This window comes from Aythya marila (genome assembly GCF_965140915.1).
Source record: "Aythya marila genome assembly, chromosome: 2".
Taxonomy (NCBI): Eukaryota; Metazoa; Chordata; class Aves; order Anseriformes; family Anatidae; genus Aythya; species Aythya marila.
Genome location: NC_139043.1, coordinates 103,973,168 through 103,988,005, shown reverse-complemented (window position 1 = coordinate 103,988,005; position 14,838 = coordinate 103,973,168). Strand labels below are relative to the sequence as shown.

At 39.2% G+C, this 14,838-nt stretch overlaps 1 protein-coding gene across 8 annotated transcripts in view; it reads left to right on the top strand.

Annotated features, from left to right (window-relative positions):
* MTCL1 (microtubule crosslinking factor 1) overlaps positions 1-14,838 on the top strand; it is a 104,262-nt gene that overhangs the window by 60,834 nt on the left and 28,590 nt on the right. For 6 of the 8 annotated variants that reach the window (XM_082753337.1, XM_082753336.1, XM_082753339.1 and 3 more), the window contains 3 exons: positions 7,177-7,269; positions 10,506-10,736; positions 12,418-12,606. In XM_082753337.1, coding sequence (XP_082609463.1) covers positions 7,177-7,269; positions 10,506-10,736; positions 12,418-12,606 — 513 coding nt within the window. The remainder of the gene's footprint in view (positions 1-7,176; positions 7,270-10,505; positions 10,737-12,417; positions 12,607-14,838) is intronic. The other 2 variants (XM_082753342.1, XM_082753338.1) reach the window with 1 other exon arrangement.

The following is a 14,838-nucleotide window of genomic DNA, read 5'->3' as shown; positions in this document are numbered from 1 at the left end:
GGTAATTCTTTGCCTTTTTTTTTTACTTTGTATGTGTGTTTTAAACTACCCTGACAGTGTAGAGTTCTGGTTCTATTAGAATAATTAATTTGTTCAGCAGCTTCTCTTCCAACTTTTCACATTTACAAGTGATAATAAATGTCAGAAAGGATATCTGATAAATCCAGGACACCATAAGTCTGAAACGCTGAAAGGTAAAGTCTTTCTTCTTCAGCTGTAAAATGGGAAGATGAGGTGGAGAAACCTTCCAGTTCACCAATTTGTTTGGTAAATAATCATGGTAGGTTAAGTCAGAAAATGACCAAAGCAAATGTTTACAATATTTCTGTTTTAATTCTGTCATCTTTATTAATTCTCTGTTACGTTAAATCAGCCACATTATTGTATTGCTGTGTACATGAGAGACCTTTTTAAGATTAGGGAGTTGGATAATATGGGCACTATCTCTCTTTTTTCCCTTTCCCAAGATGAGATGGTATGCAACTGTAGACAGAACTGTTTAAACACAGATTAGATAGTTTTTACACCAAATCCTGACAAGAAAGAAGCCAGGAATTATAATCAAAGGTAGAGAATTTCTAACTGAGGTCCAGACGTGCTCAAAAACTGAGCAAAGATGCAGTTTAAATGTCCCAAACAAGGAAAATGTTTAAAGCTGAGGTGTTTGTTTCAGTCAGGTTTACTTAAACAACAAAGAATATCACACTGCTTTACATTGAAACTTTTCAGTGGATGGACAGCCAGTGGAAATCATATAATCTGTAATAGTTAAGAACGAGTGAAGCAGAAGATCCTTCCAAATAATTTTGTATGTTATCAATTTAATTCTTTTCTTTTTTAATTGCATAGACTGTGTTAACAAAAAACTAACTTTTTTTGTGCCAGATGAAAGACCAGGAAAAAATATTTTTCAAATACCAAAGGGCTTTTCTTTATTACCACAGAAATTTCAGATGGAGACTCAAACCATTCCGTTCCCACAGTAGAGATGGCTGCATGTAAGCCGCTATCTGCTTTAACTTTTGAGGTGAAAATATTCACATTGTCCAGTGGGTCATATTGATTGATGATCTTCTTACTGTGTATGGACTTTCAGCATGAGAAGAACACATTTCATTTCAGTTAGGCAAATGATTTCTTTATACACAAGCAAACCCATTTTTCTAAAGCCCTTTTTTTTTGAAACTGAATTTTAAATTGAAAATGTCCCAAGCAGTGCTGAGCAGCTTCCAGTTAGCTATTTTCTCAGTTTTTAAAAAATGAGCATTGTAGGAGCGTAATTGTTTGATTAAATACAATAAATGCAGACTGACTTCTGCTAGAAACTACCCTGTAGCCTAACTGTAAACATCTGCCTTTGTTTGGTCTTTGCACTGCAGTTGTTAGTGCAACAGTATTATTAGAATGTATTTGCATATTAAAGAGGTGGGTTAGAGTCACAGTCCAAGGGAAATTATATCTTGAAATTGCCTTAAGAGCAGGGCTTTGTTTTCTTGCTGAAACGAGCTGTTCAGCTGCTGTTGCAAGAGGCTGGAGCCCATTGGGGTGGATGTTCGATCCATTATTCATGATTTTAGTAGAGCTGGGTTGTGGTGGGTGGGGGAAATGATTCCTCACCATCCAAAGAAAATACAAGTGAACAGGCAAGAATCTCCATAACTGAAAGGCATGGCAAAACTAAAAAAGGTAAAGCAATGCTTTATGGAGCAAATGCCTGGTACAAATCAAAGGATTACTATGGCAACAAATGGAAACCTGTGTAAAATATGATTAAAAAAAAAATCATCTGGTGAATTTTACCCTTTCCACCAGTGGAATAGCCATAAACAAAATGCAGCTTCCTTAAAGCAGGCTGCAGACTTCTCATGTTTATTCAGAGGTAATAAGATATTCTGGAGAAGAAAAAACTCTTTCAAAACTCTTTTTTTTTTTTTTTTTTTTTTTTTGGATTTAATATCACATGTTCCAAAACTGAGCTGTATTTCCTAGCAAATCCTTATTTTCCAGTGACAGGGTGTCATTTCTGCCCTTACCTGAGTAAGTAAGTATGTATCACCAAAGGCAAAAGTACTCATCTTTGCATTTTAGGTTTGAATATTGTGATTAGTTTTGTACACGCCTTTTAAAAACTCACAGATCTGTTTCTCTGTACAAAACTGACACAAAATTTCAGTTCCTCCAGTTTTATGGAAAAAGAGTCACTGGTTTGATTTAATTTAAAAAGTACAATTTATTACCAGAGAATTAAAATAAAAGCAGATACGACAGGAAAGGTGAGAGCATATATTCAGAAGCAATTTTTTTGCAAGTTCTATTAGTAGATAGGAAGAGGTCACATTGAGGAATAATTTCTTCTAGGCCATTCTTAATCTGTTTTTCCATTTTTCTTACTTATTTTGCCCATAAGAAATACGAAGCAGATCAATTAGTGTAAATTAATTTCTGGGTTAAATGTGAATGAACCAAATACAGGGATGTGCAATTTAGATAAGTCACTTTATCACGTGCTTTGAGTCAAGTCTTCAGTATGGATACATTTTGGACATGTGAGAATTTTGGTCTATATTTTGAATATTCTATTTTTAGCGTGTTTTGGAGGCTGTGCTCCTTCTGTGCAACTTTCACTGAGAAATTTTCAGCTGGATGGCATTCACAGCAGCTCCCAGCCATGCACTGAAAATTCACACGTCCTTTCTCTTGCCCTGATTTAAGATATTGTTTTCCCAGAAAAGAAACAGTGAATGTTTTATACATTGTGACTTTTCTTTATTCTAGACAGACAGACAGAAAGAAAGAGAGGGAGAGAGAGAAAGAAAAAGGGCACCACATAGAAAGTTGTATCTCTTAGTGTGCACTATCCCTCGAACTCAAAGTTGTGGGAAGAAGAAAGACAAACTGGTGCTGACAGTATTCCTTCCCACCAAGATTAGAAGCAGCAAGAATAATTTACTTTGATGAATTGTATTCTTTCTTGCTAAGCAAGATTCCCTAAAGGTTGACCACATAATGGCATAAAAGACCCTTTATGATGTAAATCTGGATATTCCAGTCCTAACTGAACTCAATGAGACTTTGTATACTATCCATACAATGAGATGGATTTTTAAAGACCTGGAGCAAAGTGTCCTGTGTTTTCATAAAATCAGAGACTCATAAGCACAGACAAATAACCACAAAACTGTCTATTTTACACTAGTGAATGGAATATATGTCATATATTTTTAAGTGGGAAAGGAGAAGAGTACATCTTCAGAAGTAGCCTCTGAGGATTCAGTTAGATGTGTATTGCATGTAAAAAATAACACAAAAGGCATTGGAAGTTCCTATCGAGTCTGTGTTTTTGTATGCAAGCAATGGTCAGCTGTGAAGTATAAAAAAAAAAAAGTAGTTTTTAGACTGTGTGGTCTAAAGCATTATAACATTGCATCTGGTGGGCAGCATAAAGTGTTCTTCTTTTGGCTTCCTTGGAATTGCACACAAATGCTGGAGAGCATCTTTCTACCCTGCTTTATTTTGCCCCATCTCTCTTGAAAAAAAAGGCTAAAAAGAATTGTTGCATATAAATCAATTCAGTTTCCAGGCAAATTGAGGTTTGAAATAGGTATGGTAAAATAGAGACTACAAACAAGTAAAACCCAGCCATACCTCATGGTGCATGGCACTCATAGTAAACCAGTTGTCATAAAAATGTGGGGTTATGTGAGCTGAAAAGTAACCTGAAAAGCCTTCAATGTGCTGAGAGGGGCAGAAAGATGTTGGTGGAGTGAGCTGTGGTGAAGCCCCCAAACTGTGCATGACTTTTCTCTGACTGTCCTCTTGAGGTAAAGACATCGGCGTGGATTAGCTTGTTCTGGAGTGATAACAGGTGAGATAAAATGACTCGGCAAGAGGACTTGGCACCATCTGCCCAAGATGATGAGGGTGATTGTAGATCTGGAAATGAAATAATTTGGGTTTCATTGGAAACTTTTGGTCATTGTGGAGCTGCAGAAGAGGTGCACCTGTTTCCGTGACACTGTGTTGGAGTAGCAGTAGCCTGTAGTTCTCGTTATAGCGTGTTTCTGTGTCTCGTTGTAGTGAGTTTGTGTCTTGTTTCTGTGGTGTCGGTATGTTGTGTGGTAGCTATCACATTTGGGGTGTTTTCTGTTCCTCCCATAGCGCATCCATTAATGAGAAAAAAGGAGAGAAAGAATGGAAATTAGCAGGATATCAATTTTCATGTTGATTTTGTAGCAGTGTTGCTTTACGAAACAAAAACACAGTTGTGCCACAGACCGCATCCTGCTGATTAGATGGTAGGGGCTTGATTTCAACATATAGGCAAAGAGGCATCCACCAGTGCAATGCCAGGTGCCTGAACTGCATATACAAATATGTATGCATTCTATATTTATGATCCAGACATATAGCAGCAATCCATTAGGCCCTTAAGCAGCCTTATCTCCCTTGATTTGAGCAATACTAATCCCACTGCTCTTACTAGAAATTGCATTATATGAAATGATAGACTGTGAAGAGCCCTCAGGTTGCACTGGAAGAAAAAAGTTGTGCAGCTCTGCATTCATGCATTAGCTGATCTTCAGCATGTTTGCCGCTTATAAAAATATATCATCCTTGAACAGGCAAAGCAATTGTAAAAGGATTTGCACTGTTAAGTGTGCATGTAATAGTATATCTGCCTTTATGATGTATTTAAACTCTTCCTGGTAATTCCAGAAGTTATCATGTAATCCCACTGCCCCAGCTTCCTGGAACTTGGCTTTGCATGGGCTGCATGTTTTTAAAAATTTACACAAGTTCATCATTTTCTTGTCCTAATTTTGCAGACACGAGATGTTCTCAGTGTTTATGTAACTGTGTAGTTCCAATTAACAGTAGTCTAAATTGCAACATATGATCTCTTAGCAAATTGTTGATTGGAAAACACAAGGGTGAAGTGAACAGTGAAAAATTCAAACCTTGCAACATATGATCTCATAGCAAATTGTTGTTGATTGGAAAACACAAGAGCAAAGTGAACAGTGAAAAATTCAAACCTTGGCTTCCCGGGAAAAGCTTTTGCTGCTCTGATTCAGCTCCCAATTTCAGGAGTCCAAAAATGAACATTATTTCTAGCTGCCCAAATATGTAGTCCTATGGCTCTAGAAAGAGTCACATTAAGATCAGTTATAGATTAGTTATATTTCCTATATATTTCAAATTAATAACATATTAATTTTTGCAAGAATTGTGCTGTCTCCGTTTCTTGAGGCACATTATAAGATTTTTTAAGTGATTATTGGCAACAGGAAAGAGTTGCCATGTTGTAACTGTGCCAGAAAGACTTTGCATGATTCTGACTAATTTTAAATACATAGAAAGAAGGAACACCCCTTTTTAAAATTACACCTGAATTAACTGGGTACATTGGCACTTACTTACCATGTTCCTAAAGAAGCTTTATCAGAAAAGAAAAAAAAAAAAAAATGAATGCAGAAATTACTGATGAAAGTAATTTTTCTTTTGTTGGATGACGTACCTGAATGTATCACATGATTTACAAATAATTGCACAAAACTCACAAATCCCACCGCAAGCAGTTCTTTCCAAGTTATATGTGAGACCAAATTGGTCTTGTGCAATAAAACATGTCTGTAGACCCATTAATGCCTCAAACAAAATGGGTAAGGCAGATAATGTGGTAGCTCACTCTCAGTAACCTTCTGCACGCCTTTCTGAGTGCTGGAAGTGTCACTTCTTCAGGTACAACACAGACATGCACAAGTCAGTAAGGGTGTCAAGTGAAGAAGGAACTTAGAGGGCCCGGAAAGTAGATGTAGGTGACTTCTGTTGCTCAGTGGAGTACGGTCCTGAGGGTGGTTTTTGGGATACTTCTGTCTGCTTTATCTCCTTCTTCCCTAGAGGAGGACAGGAGCATCTGTTCCAGGGGCAAATAGTTTTTTGTATTTTGAGTAACCAAGACTGCTTTGAGTAACCATGGCCCCAACAGGAGCAGGAGCTGGTTTTGCTCTCCAGAAGGGAGAGGAGAAGGATGCTGGGGCTGATGCCAGTGCAGCCCCTGGGAGCCAGCATTAAGTCCTCGCACCTGCTGAGGTTGGAGTGTGCTGGACATCAGCCAGTGGAGAATTTGGGTTTGTGCTTCAAAGCCTGAAGGAACCCCTTCTTTAACTGCTTCTTTACTCTGGAAAGCAGGCAATTGGTGCCGCAGAGCTTTCTGTGGTCGCACTCCTGGTGCGTGTGAAGAGAGCCTGGCTGAGCACCACATTGCTGCAGGCATATCAAGTCTAGCTCCAACATGAGAAAGAAAATGAAGGATATAGAAAGCACTGATCAGGAGTGTAAGTGCCACAAGATTAATTAGCACAGTATAAATAACAAGGGCTGTGACTCTGCCTTCTTGGGTCTTTATTTTTGAATTAAGTAACTGTCAGGAACAAAGTGGATGGGATCCCAAATTTATATTCAATGTAAAATTGAAATTATTAAGATAAAAATAGTGTTGGACCTGGAAGGGGAGATACTTAAGCGTAACGGTCAGATCTCAGGCTCACCTAGCTCATCACCATGACTTTTATAGAGTAATTATTTTGAGTGGAAATTGCAGAATGAAGTCCACTTGTGCAGAGAGCTGTTCTGTATCTGAAGAAAGGGACTTTTTATGCTCAGTTGGTTTAATAAATATTATCCCATTAGCTGTCTCCTCAGAAGTATTGCACATGAATAAATGATAAGGTGCCATATACGTACGTTCGATAAATCTTGTGCAGAGGTGTTTAAATTTTAAGACGTTGATTATCATAGAAAAATCTGCCTCCAAACGTGGAATCCTGTTAGTAGGAGCTGATCTGGCAGACTCCATTCGGGGTGAGCTGCCTCACCTGCCTCAGTGCAACCCTGGAGCAGGGGCCTGAAGGGAAGAACACAACGAGTAACACCAGCATCGCGGCTTTAGCCTTCAGAAGCCACACAGGCAATTCCCACAGCCATGTAGGGCACTGCTGTTTATTTGCACACTGTGCTTTGGTTTTAACTATCAATAACCGTGAGTTGTGCAGATGTCTGTCCTGCGGTTCTTTTCTTTTTCCTCTTTTTTCCACCACTGAGACCCGCTTTCCGCTCTGCCTACCCCTTTGTCCTGCTGATCAGCTGAGGGGTTCCCATGTTTTACCTGTACAGAGTGTATCGATACAGGAGCTTCAGGCTCAGCTTGAGCAGGAGACAAGACTTCACCGAGAGGAGCAAGAAAAGTTTACAGAAAGGATCATTCAGGTAAATACGAAACCCGGCTGCTGGGAGAGACGCGTGACCCTGCCACGTGCAACTCGTGGTGTGCACCTCGTTTGTCAGGAACATGGGAGCCTCAGTCCAACAGCTGGTCTTTTTTCACTGGGTCAATGTGGAGAATTTGGAAGCTGGGGAGACACAAACTCAAGCCTATTTTGCAGCTTTGAGTCTGGTTTCTCTGATTGTTGGAAACAAGTTTTGCCCTCCCCTGCATGTTGCCCATGTTATGAGGAGGCCATGGCACTGGCAGAGGAAATCAAGCTGTATGGGTTATTTCCTGCCAGACAGCCTTCTCAAGAGATGAGTGCAAGGGGAAGCTGAGGCAGGGATGTGAAACACTGCCAAGGGAGTTATATCAGCCCCATCAGTTCTCCATGAGCGAGGGAAGAGTACATTTGATCTCCAGGAGCATGGTTTGGCTCTGTTCCTTTTTCAGACCCCTGCTAGTCCAAAGAAAATCCAGCTCTTCTCTGATGTTGGAGGAGTTGTTGCACTCTTGGATCAGAGACACAAACCAGGATCTTTTGTTCCTTAGTACATCATGTTTCCAACCCTCTTATTTGTAATTGGTGAAGAAATCATATTTTGTTACATGAGCTCCCCCTGCTTTTTTGAAAGTTGGAGCATATTAACCAATTGTTTCATGACCTTGAGCTTCTAGAGAAGAGAATAAATAAATAAATAAATAAATAAATAAATAAATAAATAAATAAATAGGTAGATAAATCTGTTGCACATTTTTGCAGGCTGGCTCTTAACTGAAGTTTTCTTTTTAAGTTTACTCATAGACTAAATTAATCACAATTGCTGCATAGTATATAAAGCATTTATCCTTGTGCCAGCTAATCTCATTATGTCCAAGTATCTCTCCATTTTTCATAAGTAGCTTTAATTTTCAGTTGATCTCGGTAGGAGCTTTCTCAAGGAAGCTTTTGAAGGCAACCAGTAAATTGATTTCCTTCCTAGTTGCCTTGGCCATGAATGCTTTTTGGAAGCTATGCCCTCCTCCGATTTCGTTTCTTTTGCAATAGCTGTCCATTGAAAAAAGCACGAAACTCTGTGAAACTACCTCCACCAGGGTCTTCTGCAAGAATTTGTGGCCATAGGGACTTAGATCATAACAGCTTGTAAAAACAATTAAAAATGAAGCAGAATCAAAGCTAACAATTCATGCTAACAGCCAATAGAAATAGAATAGTAAAAACATCTTCTGGATTTTTCATTTTTTCCAGATTATGCCCATCCTGTTGATATTATTCCTTTTTTATCATCTTCCAGGATTTCTGGTGGAAATGACTCATAGATCTTTGCTGTATTTAACCATAGCTCCATTTGGTGGAAGAATCTGCATCAACACAAAATCTACTCATTTCTTCCCTTTAAAATGGAGTGTAAAAGAACACCCTTTTTTAATATATATATATATTTTTTTTGTGATATTTAATGGCATTAGATGGATATAGGGTAGCAGTGTATAGCCCCCATGACAGTTATCAGGAATTGCATGTATGTTTTGGGGGCCATTACATCTAATTTTTTTTCAGAGTACTTTTAAGATGCATTTAAGTTAGAAACTACTGTGAATAAGCTTAATTTTGTTCAAGAATATATTTCTAAGCTTTATAGTTACTTAAAGAATGATTTATTTGCAAACTTTATTCTAAAAATCTTCCAGATCATCTATATCAATGTTATGGATATATGTTGAAGAACTTCTTAAGGCATGGTTGCATAAATGCTAAAAGTTTGTGTTATGCCAGAACACCTCATTTAAAGGGCAGGAGACCCATTAGTAAATTACCTAGTGTGGGATGGTAGCCTGTGTCACCAACATCAAATGTTGCTGTGAAAACCAAGCATATATTTATTGGCAGTATGGAGTGCTAGGTGCTCCATGCTCCTGAAGAAGAATCTCTGAAGCATTCTTCATTCCTTAGTGAATGTTGTTTACTGCAGGAATGTTCCTATGTTTAAATTGTTGTGGTCATTAGCGGCTTTCGCAGATGTCATCTGTGAAGCTTGTCAAAGGAGATGCTGTTGTTCCACAAAATGGAAAGTAGTAGAAACTGGCATTGGCAAGTGGTTCTGTATTCTTGTTCTGGCTGCCTTTTCTTGATCAATCAGAACTACAACTTGGTTGAAGGGGAAATACCATCTCATCCGTGCAGAGTATGAGATGCGGTACAACAAACTTGTATAAGTGCTGTTGGGCCATGGTCATGCCGTGGTTTGATTTTTGACATATTGATGGAGAAGTCACTTTTAAAAATATTGTTTCAGGTGAGCTTGTGTCAAAACAGGTACAATTATATGTGTGCTTCAAACCACGAGCTTATTCTGGTGCTTCTAGAACTGAAACTGAGACACTGTGAATGCCAAGTTGAAGCCTATTTTTGTCTCTTCAGTTCCTGCATGTCTCCCTTATCTAGAAGTATTTTTCTTCTAAGCTCAGATACCTCTGAGTATGAACTGTGAAAAGTGAAGGACCAGTAGTTGTACCTGAGGTACTGGTGTGGGTCCTTGGGAAGCATTGCCCTTCCTGAAGGAGAAGGAGATGTAGTCACAGAGGAAGGGAAGAGTCTGTGGCCAGGGAGGGAAGAGGTGAAGATAATATTGAACAGTTTGCCCAGAGAAGCTGTGGATGTCTCATCCCTGGAGGTGTTCAAGGCCAGGTTGGACAAGGCCTTGGGCAACCTGGTCTAGTGGGTGGCATCCCTGCCCATGGCAGGAGGCCTGGAACGAGGTGATCTTTAAGGTCCCTTCCAACCCAAGCCTTTCTGGGATGATTCTGTGAATATTCCAGACTGTCTGGAAGGGCAGCTGCAGTCTCACCTCCTAGGAATAGCTACAAATGCATTTAGCAGGTGTGATGTGTGCAGCAGTTCAGGGTGGTGCCTGTGCTGGGATACAGTCAAGAGAAGAAAATATGAAGGGTATAAAATGTTTAAGCAGCAACAGAGCTCTCATGCATCTTTAAAGTAAACAAACTGTCCACTTTCACTGCAGATTACCTGCATATGGTTATCTAAGCTAAATTTATCAGCTGCTGTCCTCTAATTTCCTTAGCATGCCAGTTATGACTGCTGAGGAATCCGCTGAGCCAAACTCAATAGCAACTCACTATTGATGAAACTTAGAGATTTCAGTTTGTCTCACCCAACAAAGTTCAAATCCTGGAGGCCCCCCAGCACACTGACATGGTGTCTGTTGTTCCATTAAAGCTGGAGGAGGAGCATATGCAGACCCTGCGGAGGAAAGATTTGGAAGTGCAGAGCTTGACTTTGCAGAACAAACTGGAAGAGAAGACCTGGAGCCAGGAGAAGAGCCTACTGCACCAAGAACTCAGGCATTTCAAGCAGGACACCTTCCTCCTGTACGTCAAACTGAAGTGGCTGCTGAAGCACTGGCGGCAAGGCAAGCGAATGGAGGAGGAAGGGGAGGACATATTAGAGGTAACCAGCGCACCTCATTAACCCAATGAAATTGCAAGCAGTGGGGTGTCCCTTCTTTAACTAGATTTTAAGTACAAAGTGGCATCAGAAACTCTATAATTACTCACAGATTTTAAGGGGACTCAGATCAAACGTGACTTTTTGTTTTAAAGGTTGACTTGTGCTGAAGGATATTTTGCATGATACCTTTATGTTACAGATCACCTCTCTTTAAATCTAAACCCTTAACTAGTACAAGCATCTGGCCTTGAAAAAAATCTCACATAGTAAATTAAGAGTTAATTAGGTCTCTATGATAAGACTCCTGAATAATTTTGGGGAAGAAAGATACATTTGTGAGCTGGTGGAATCAAATCTGTTTGGATAGATTGAGTGCTGTCATTTTTGTCATTGTGTGCACAGTGTGTTCTTTATGAAGCCTGCAGCAATACAGATGGAGGGAAGCTCTGTTTTCATGTTGGCAAGAGAATTGTACAGTTTCTTGTGGGAACTTACAGTGAATCATTCTTGTTTGTTCCTTTTCCTTGTACACACGTCTATCACCGTCAGCAGCAGTACACCAGTAGTCATCTAAGTAATTTTCCAAGTAGAAACTAAATTAAGATCAGTAATTTCAGGAGTACATAACAACCTGGAATCCCTAAGCTGACACATTTTAGAAAGGATACAATTGCCAGAACAGGCACTGTAAAAAAAAAAAAAAAAAGGTGCTGCTAAATTTTGTCAAGCTGCATATCCAGAATTACCATTTGATTCAAAAATCTTACCTAAAGAAAACAGAAATAGAAAAATATGCTTGTCCATTCTGACACTTTAACAAAAATTCTTGAAAATCATACCTTGATCCTGCAACCATTTATTCTGCAATTCTGAAACCCTTTGCTAAGGCACCTAAGTAATTTATTTATATTTTCTTTTCTTTTCTTTTCTTTTCTTTTTTTTTTTTCAGTATTTCATGTATCTGTATACCTAGTGTCTTTCAGTGTTTGCTATATTTGACAGAATGAGTAACCTTTCAGCTCTGGTACGAATATGCTTAAGTAGAAAGCTCCAGTGTTTTGTATTCTGGATAAAGGGTGGGTGAGCATCTTTACCTTTATCAGCTATGGTATAATGAGTCAGAAACAAGAGATGAGTAGCTATTTAGAAATAATTTCATTCTGCTTCACTTCAGCAGTACTAATTTGCTTCTGTGTAAACTAGCTCATCTTCTAATATCAAAACAGGTTTCATTTTTTCAGTTTTGATTTTTTGACTACTTAATTTACAATCAGTCCATCTCCAGTCATTAGTGGTGTCAAGCTCTTTGCTAATGCAGTAGAGAGAATAAAGTGCTAGATAGGGATACTCCCTGATCTCCATGTTTTCATTATGCAATACCACCAGTGTCCTGTCTAGTCTCACTGATGCATGGTGGATTATATCCATCATGTTGCTCTGCACTACACCCATCCTCTCAGCTGCTTAGATCTCCTATCTTGCAGGCCTGCATTGCATGTTCTCATATGCAACGTGTCATATGATATCACCCACAGACCATTCCCTGTACCCTACAGAAGTCAATATATCCCACCTTAGAGCCCCAGGAGAAAATAATCCCTTCCCTTAGCCCATCAGTAGATTTCTGTGCACCTAGGTAGGTGGCAAAAAGTGTTGATGTGTCCCATCTCTTACATTTCAGATTGAGCATCTCGAGGCCCTCCCAGAATTTGGCATTCAGTCTGAGCAGAAGGCGGATGATGCAGAGCGAGAGGAGGAGGAAGAGGATGTTGTGTTCGCACTGACAGATTTCTCCCAGCGTCCCACTGCGGAGAACAGTGATCAGAGACCACAGCTGCAGACTGCAGAATTACTACAGCAGCAGAAGCAGGTACCATACTATTTGTATATCATGCCCTGGGAATGGAAACTGTGGATTTTCCAATTGAATTCATTTTCTTCTGCTAGTGTGTTCAAAATCACCTAGAATCACGCTTGTAAAAATACTGCTAGCTACACAGCAATTACAATGGATTTCATCCGTTATATTTATATTTAATCAGGAGCCATGTGATTACTGTTCTCTTGTTGGCAGTTGCTATCAGTGAGAAATCCTATTTCCTCTTGTGGCTGTTTGCCCAGAAACATCTATCAGTATTTGATGGTTTGCAGAATTTACATGCTCCTCTTGCCTGAGCACATCTATTGTATTCTACTGTCAAGCTTTTAGCAAGAAGAGGTGATTTTATTTCCTCTAAATAATTTAAGAAACTAGTACATGTATTTAATGTTTCCCTTAGAGATGATGAAAAAGCAATTCAAAAGTTCCTTCCTGTCACTGAACTTGTTCTTAAATACCTAAAAGCAAACCAATATGACTTTTCCCTGACATCTCCATTGCCCTGCTTCTGTGTGTCAGAGCACTACCATATCTCCTAGCTTTTTGTTTTGTGCATCAATATACCAGCAGTCCTACCACTTAAAATAAACATACAAAGGTGACAGCATTAAGGCTTCTATGAGTTCTTCTGGTGCCCCTTGTATTTTTTAAGTGGAAAATGTGCAGACAACAGCGTCTTGTTGCATGGAATTAGAAAGAAAATGGAGTGAGAATTATGTGTAAAATGCAAATTCAGTGAAAAAGGTCTTGAAGGTTTCTGTTTTATGCTCAGTACCTGTCCAGGCCCCTGGCTTGGGAGCCCAATCCACACGAGTGCTCTCAGACAAATACATCCCAATGATCCCATTACTTTGCTGGACCCACTGCAGGCTCTTGGGTTGGTGTGTGTCTTTGCATTTCAGTTCTTTGCCTTGCATTCTCCACACTCTTGGGACCATGTACAATCTGTTTACTTATTATCTATATGGTCTAATAGATACACAGCAGACAACAGTAAATCTCTGCCCTATAATAAGATAAGACGTGTAGGTGCTGGAAGATGCACAGGCTGCCTTGCAACCAGGCTCACTAATTCAAGGTGTAACTTCATATAGAATTTCAGTGTGAATAAAAAATAGTAGAGAACAAAAAACTGTGGTCTTTATGCCACTTCATATTCCACTTTACATTTATATACTCTTTTGCTTTCCTTTTTAATTGTACTAGCTGACAACTCTACTCTCTAGCTGACTTTCTGTGACATGCTACCAAGGTAACAAAAAGTTGATCAGTTTGGTATTTGGAAAGGACCTAACATTGCTAATACTGTGGGAGGTCAGACAATTGTTTTTTTCAAGGACATACCTTACCAGCCACCCAGCACCATCACAATCATCCTCTTGGCAAACTGTTCTCTCATAGAGGCTGAAGAAGGCCATGGAAGAAATGCCCTTGACTACATCATTTAACTGTATTTCATTTGTAGATTGACGTAAACTGAGTCAAATAAATGTAAATCACCATAATAACTTAGTACAACCTGTGTCCTATACTAACTGTCCATATATATCTCTTAAAATGACCAAGAACATTCAAATAAATTATGTCCTCCTTGAAATAATTATTGCTTCAACATTAATTGCAACTAAAGCAGCAGAAATGGGAAGCAGAATTTCATATAATTCATTTTTTATAAACTTTGCTAGATGGTCTAATGCAGCAGTTCCTGCTAATGTTGCTTAAAGAAATGAGCCATAGGAACAGAATATGTCTCACCCCTCTTGATATTGAATAGTGCATGATATCCAAATGGACCTGTGAAGATGGAATAGGTTTCTTGCTTTCCCACAAATAAAAAAGTGGTACTTCAACACTGCAAGAGTGAGTGTGTCTGCTAAGTATTTCTCATTTCAAGTACTATTAGGTATTTTGCCTGCTCACTCTATGTTATAATGTGCTAAATCTTCAAACAAGCACTGTATGTACTGACTAGCAGGTAAAAAGGAGTTTCAGTGCTGCAGGGCTTGTATTTGTGAACTGCAAGAAAGGATTATTATTATACTTTGTCACAGAATCAGAAAGCCTTAGTGTAGGTTAATTCTGATGCTGTCATGGATTTAAGCATTGGCAGTGTCTTCTGGAAGATGGTGACACACTTCCTGCGCCCTCAAGGCTCTGCCAGGGCCTTGCTCCTCAGTATCTTTTGTGCTTGAATTGTCCTTCTCACTGTCGTGGACAGCTTGG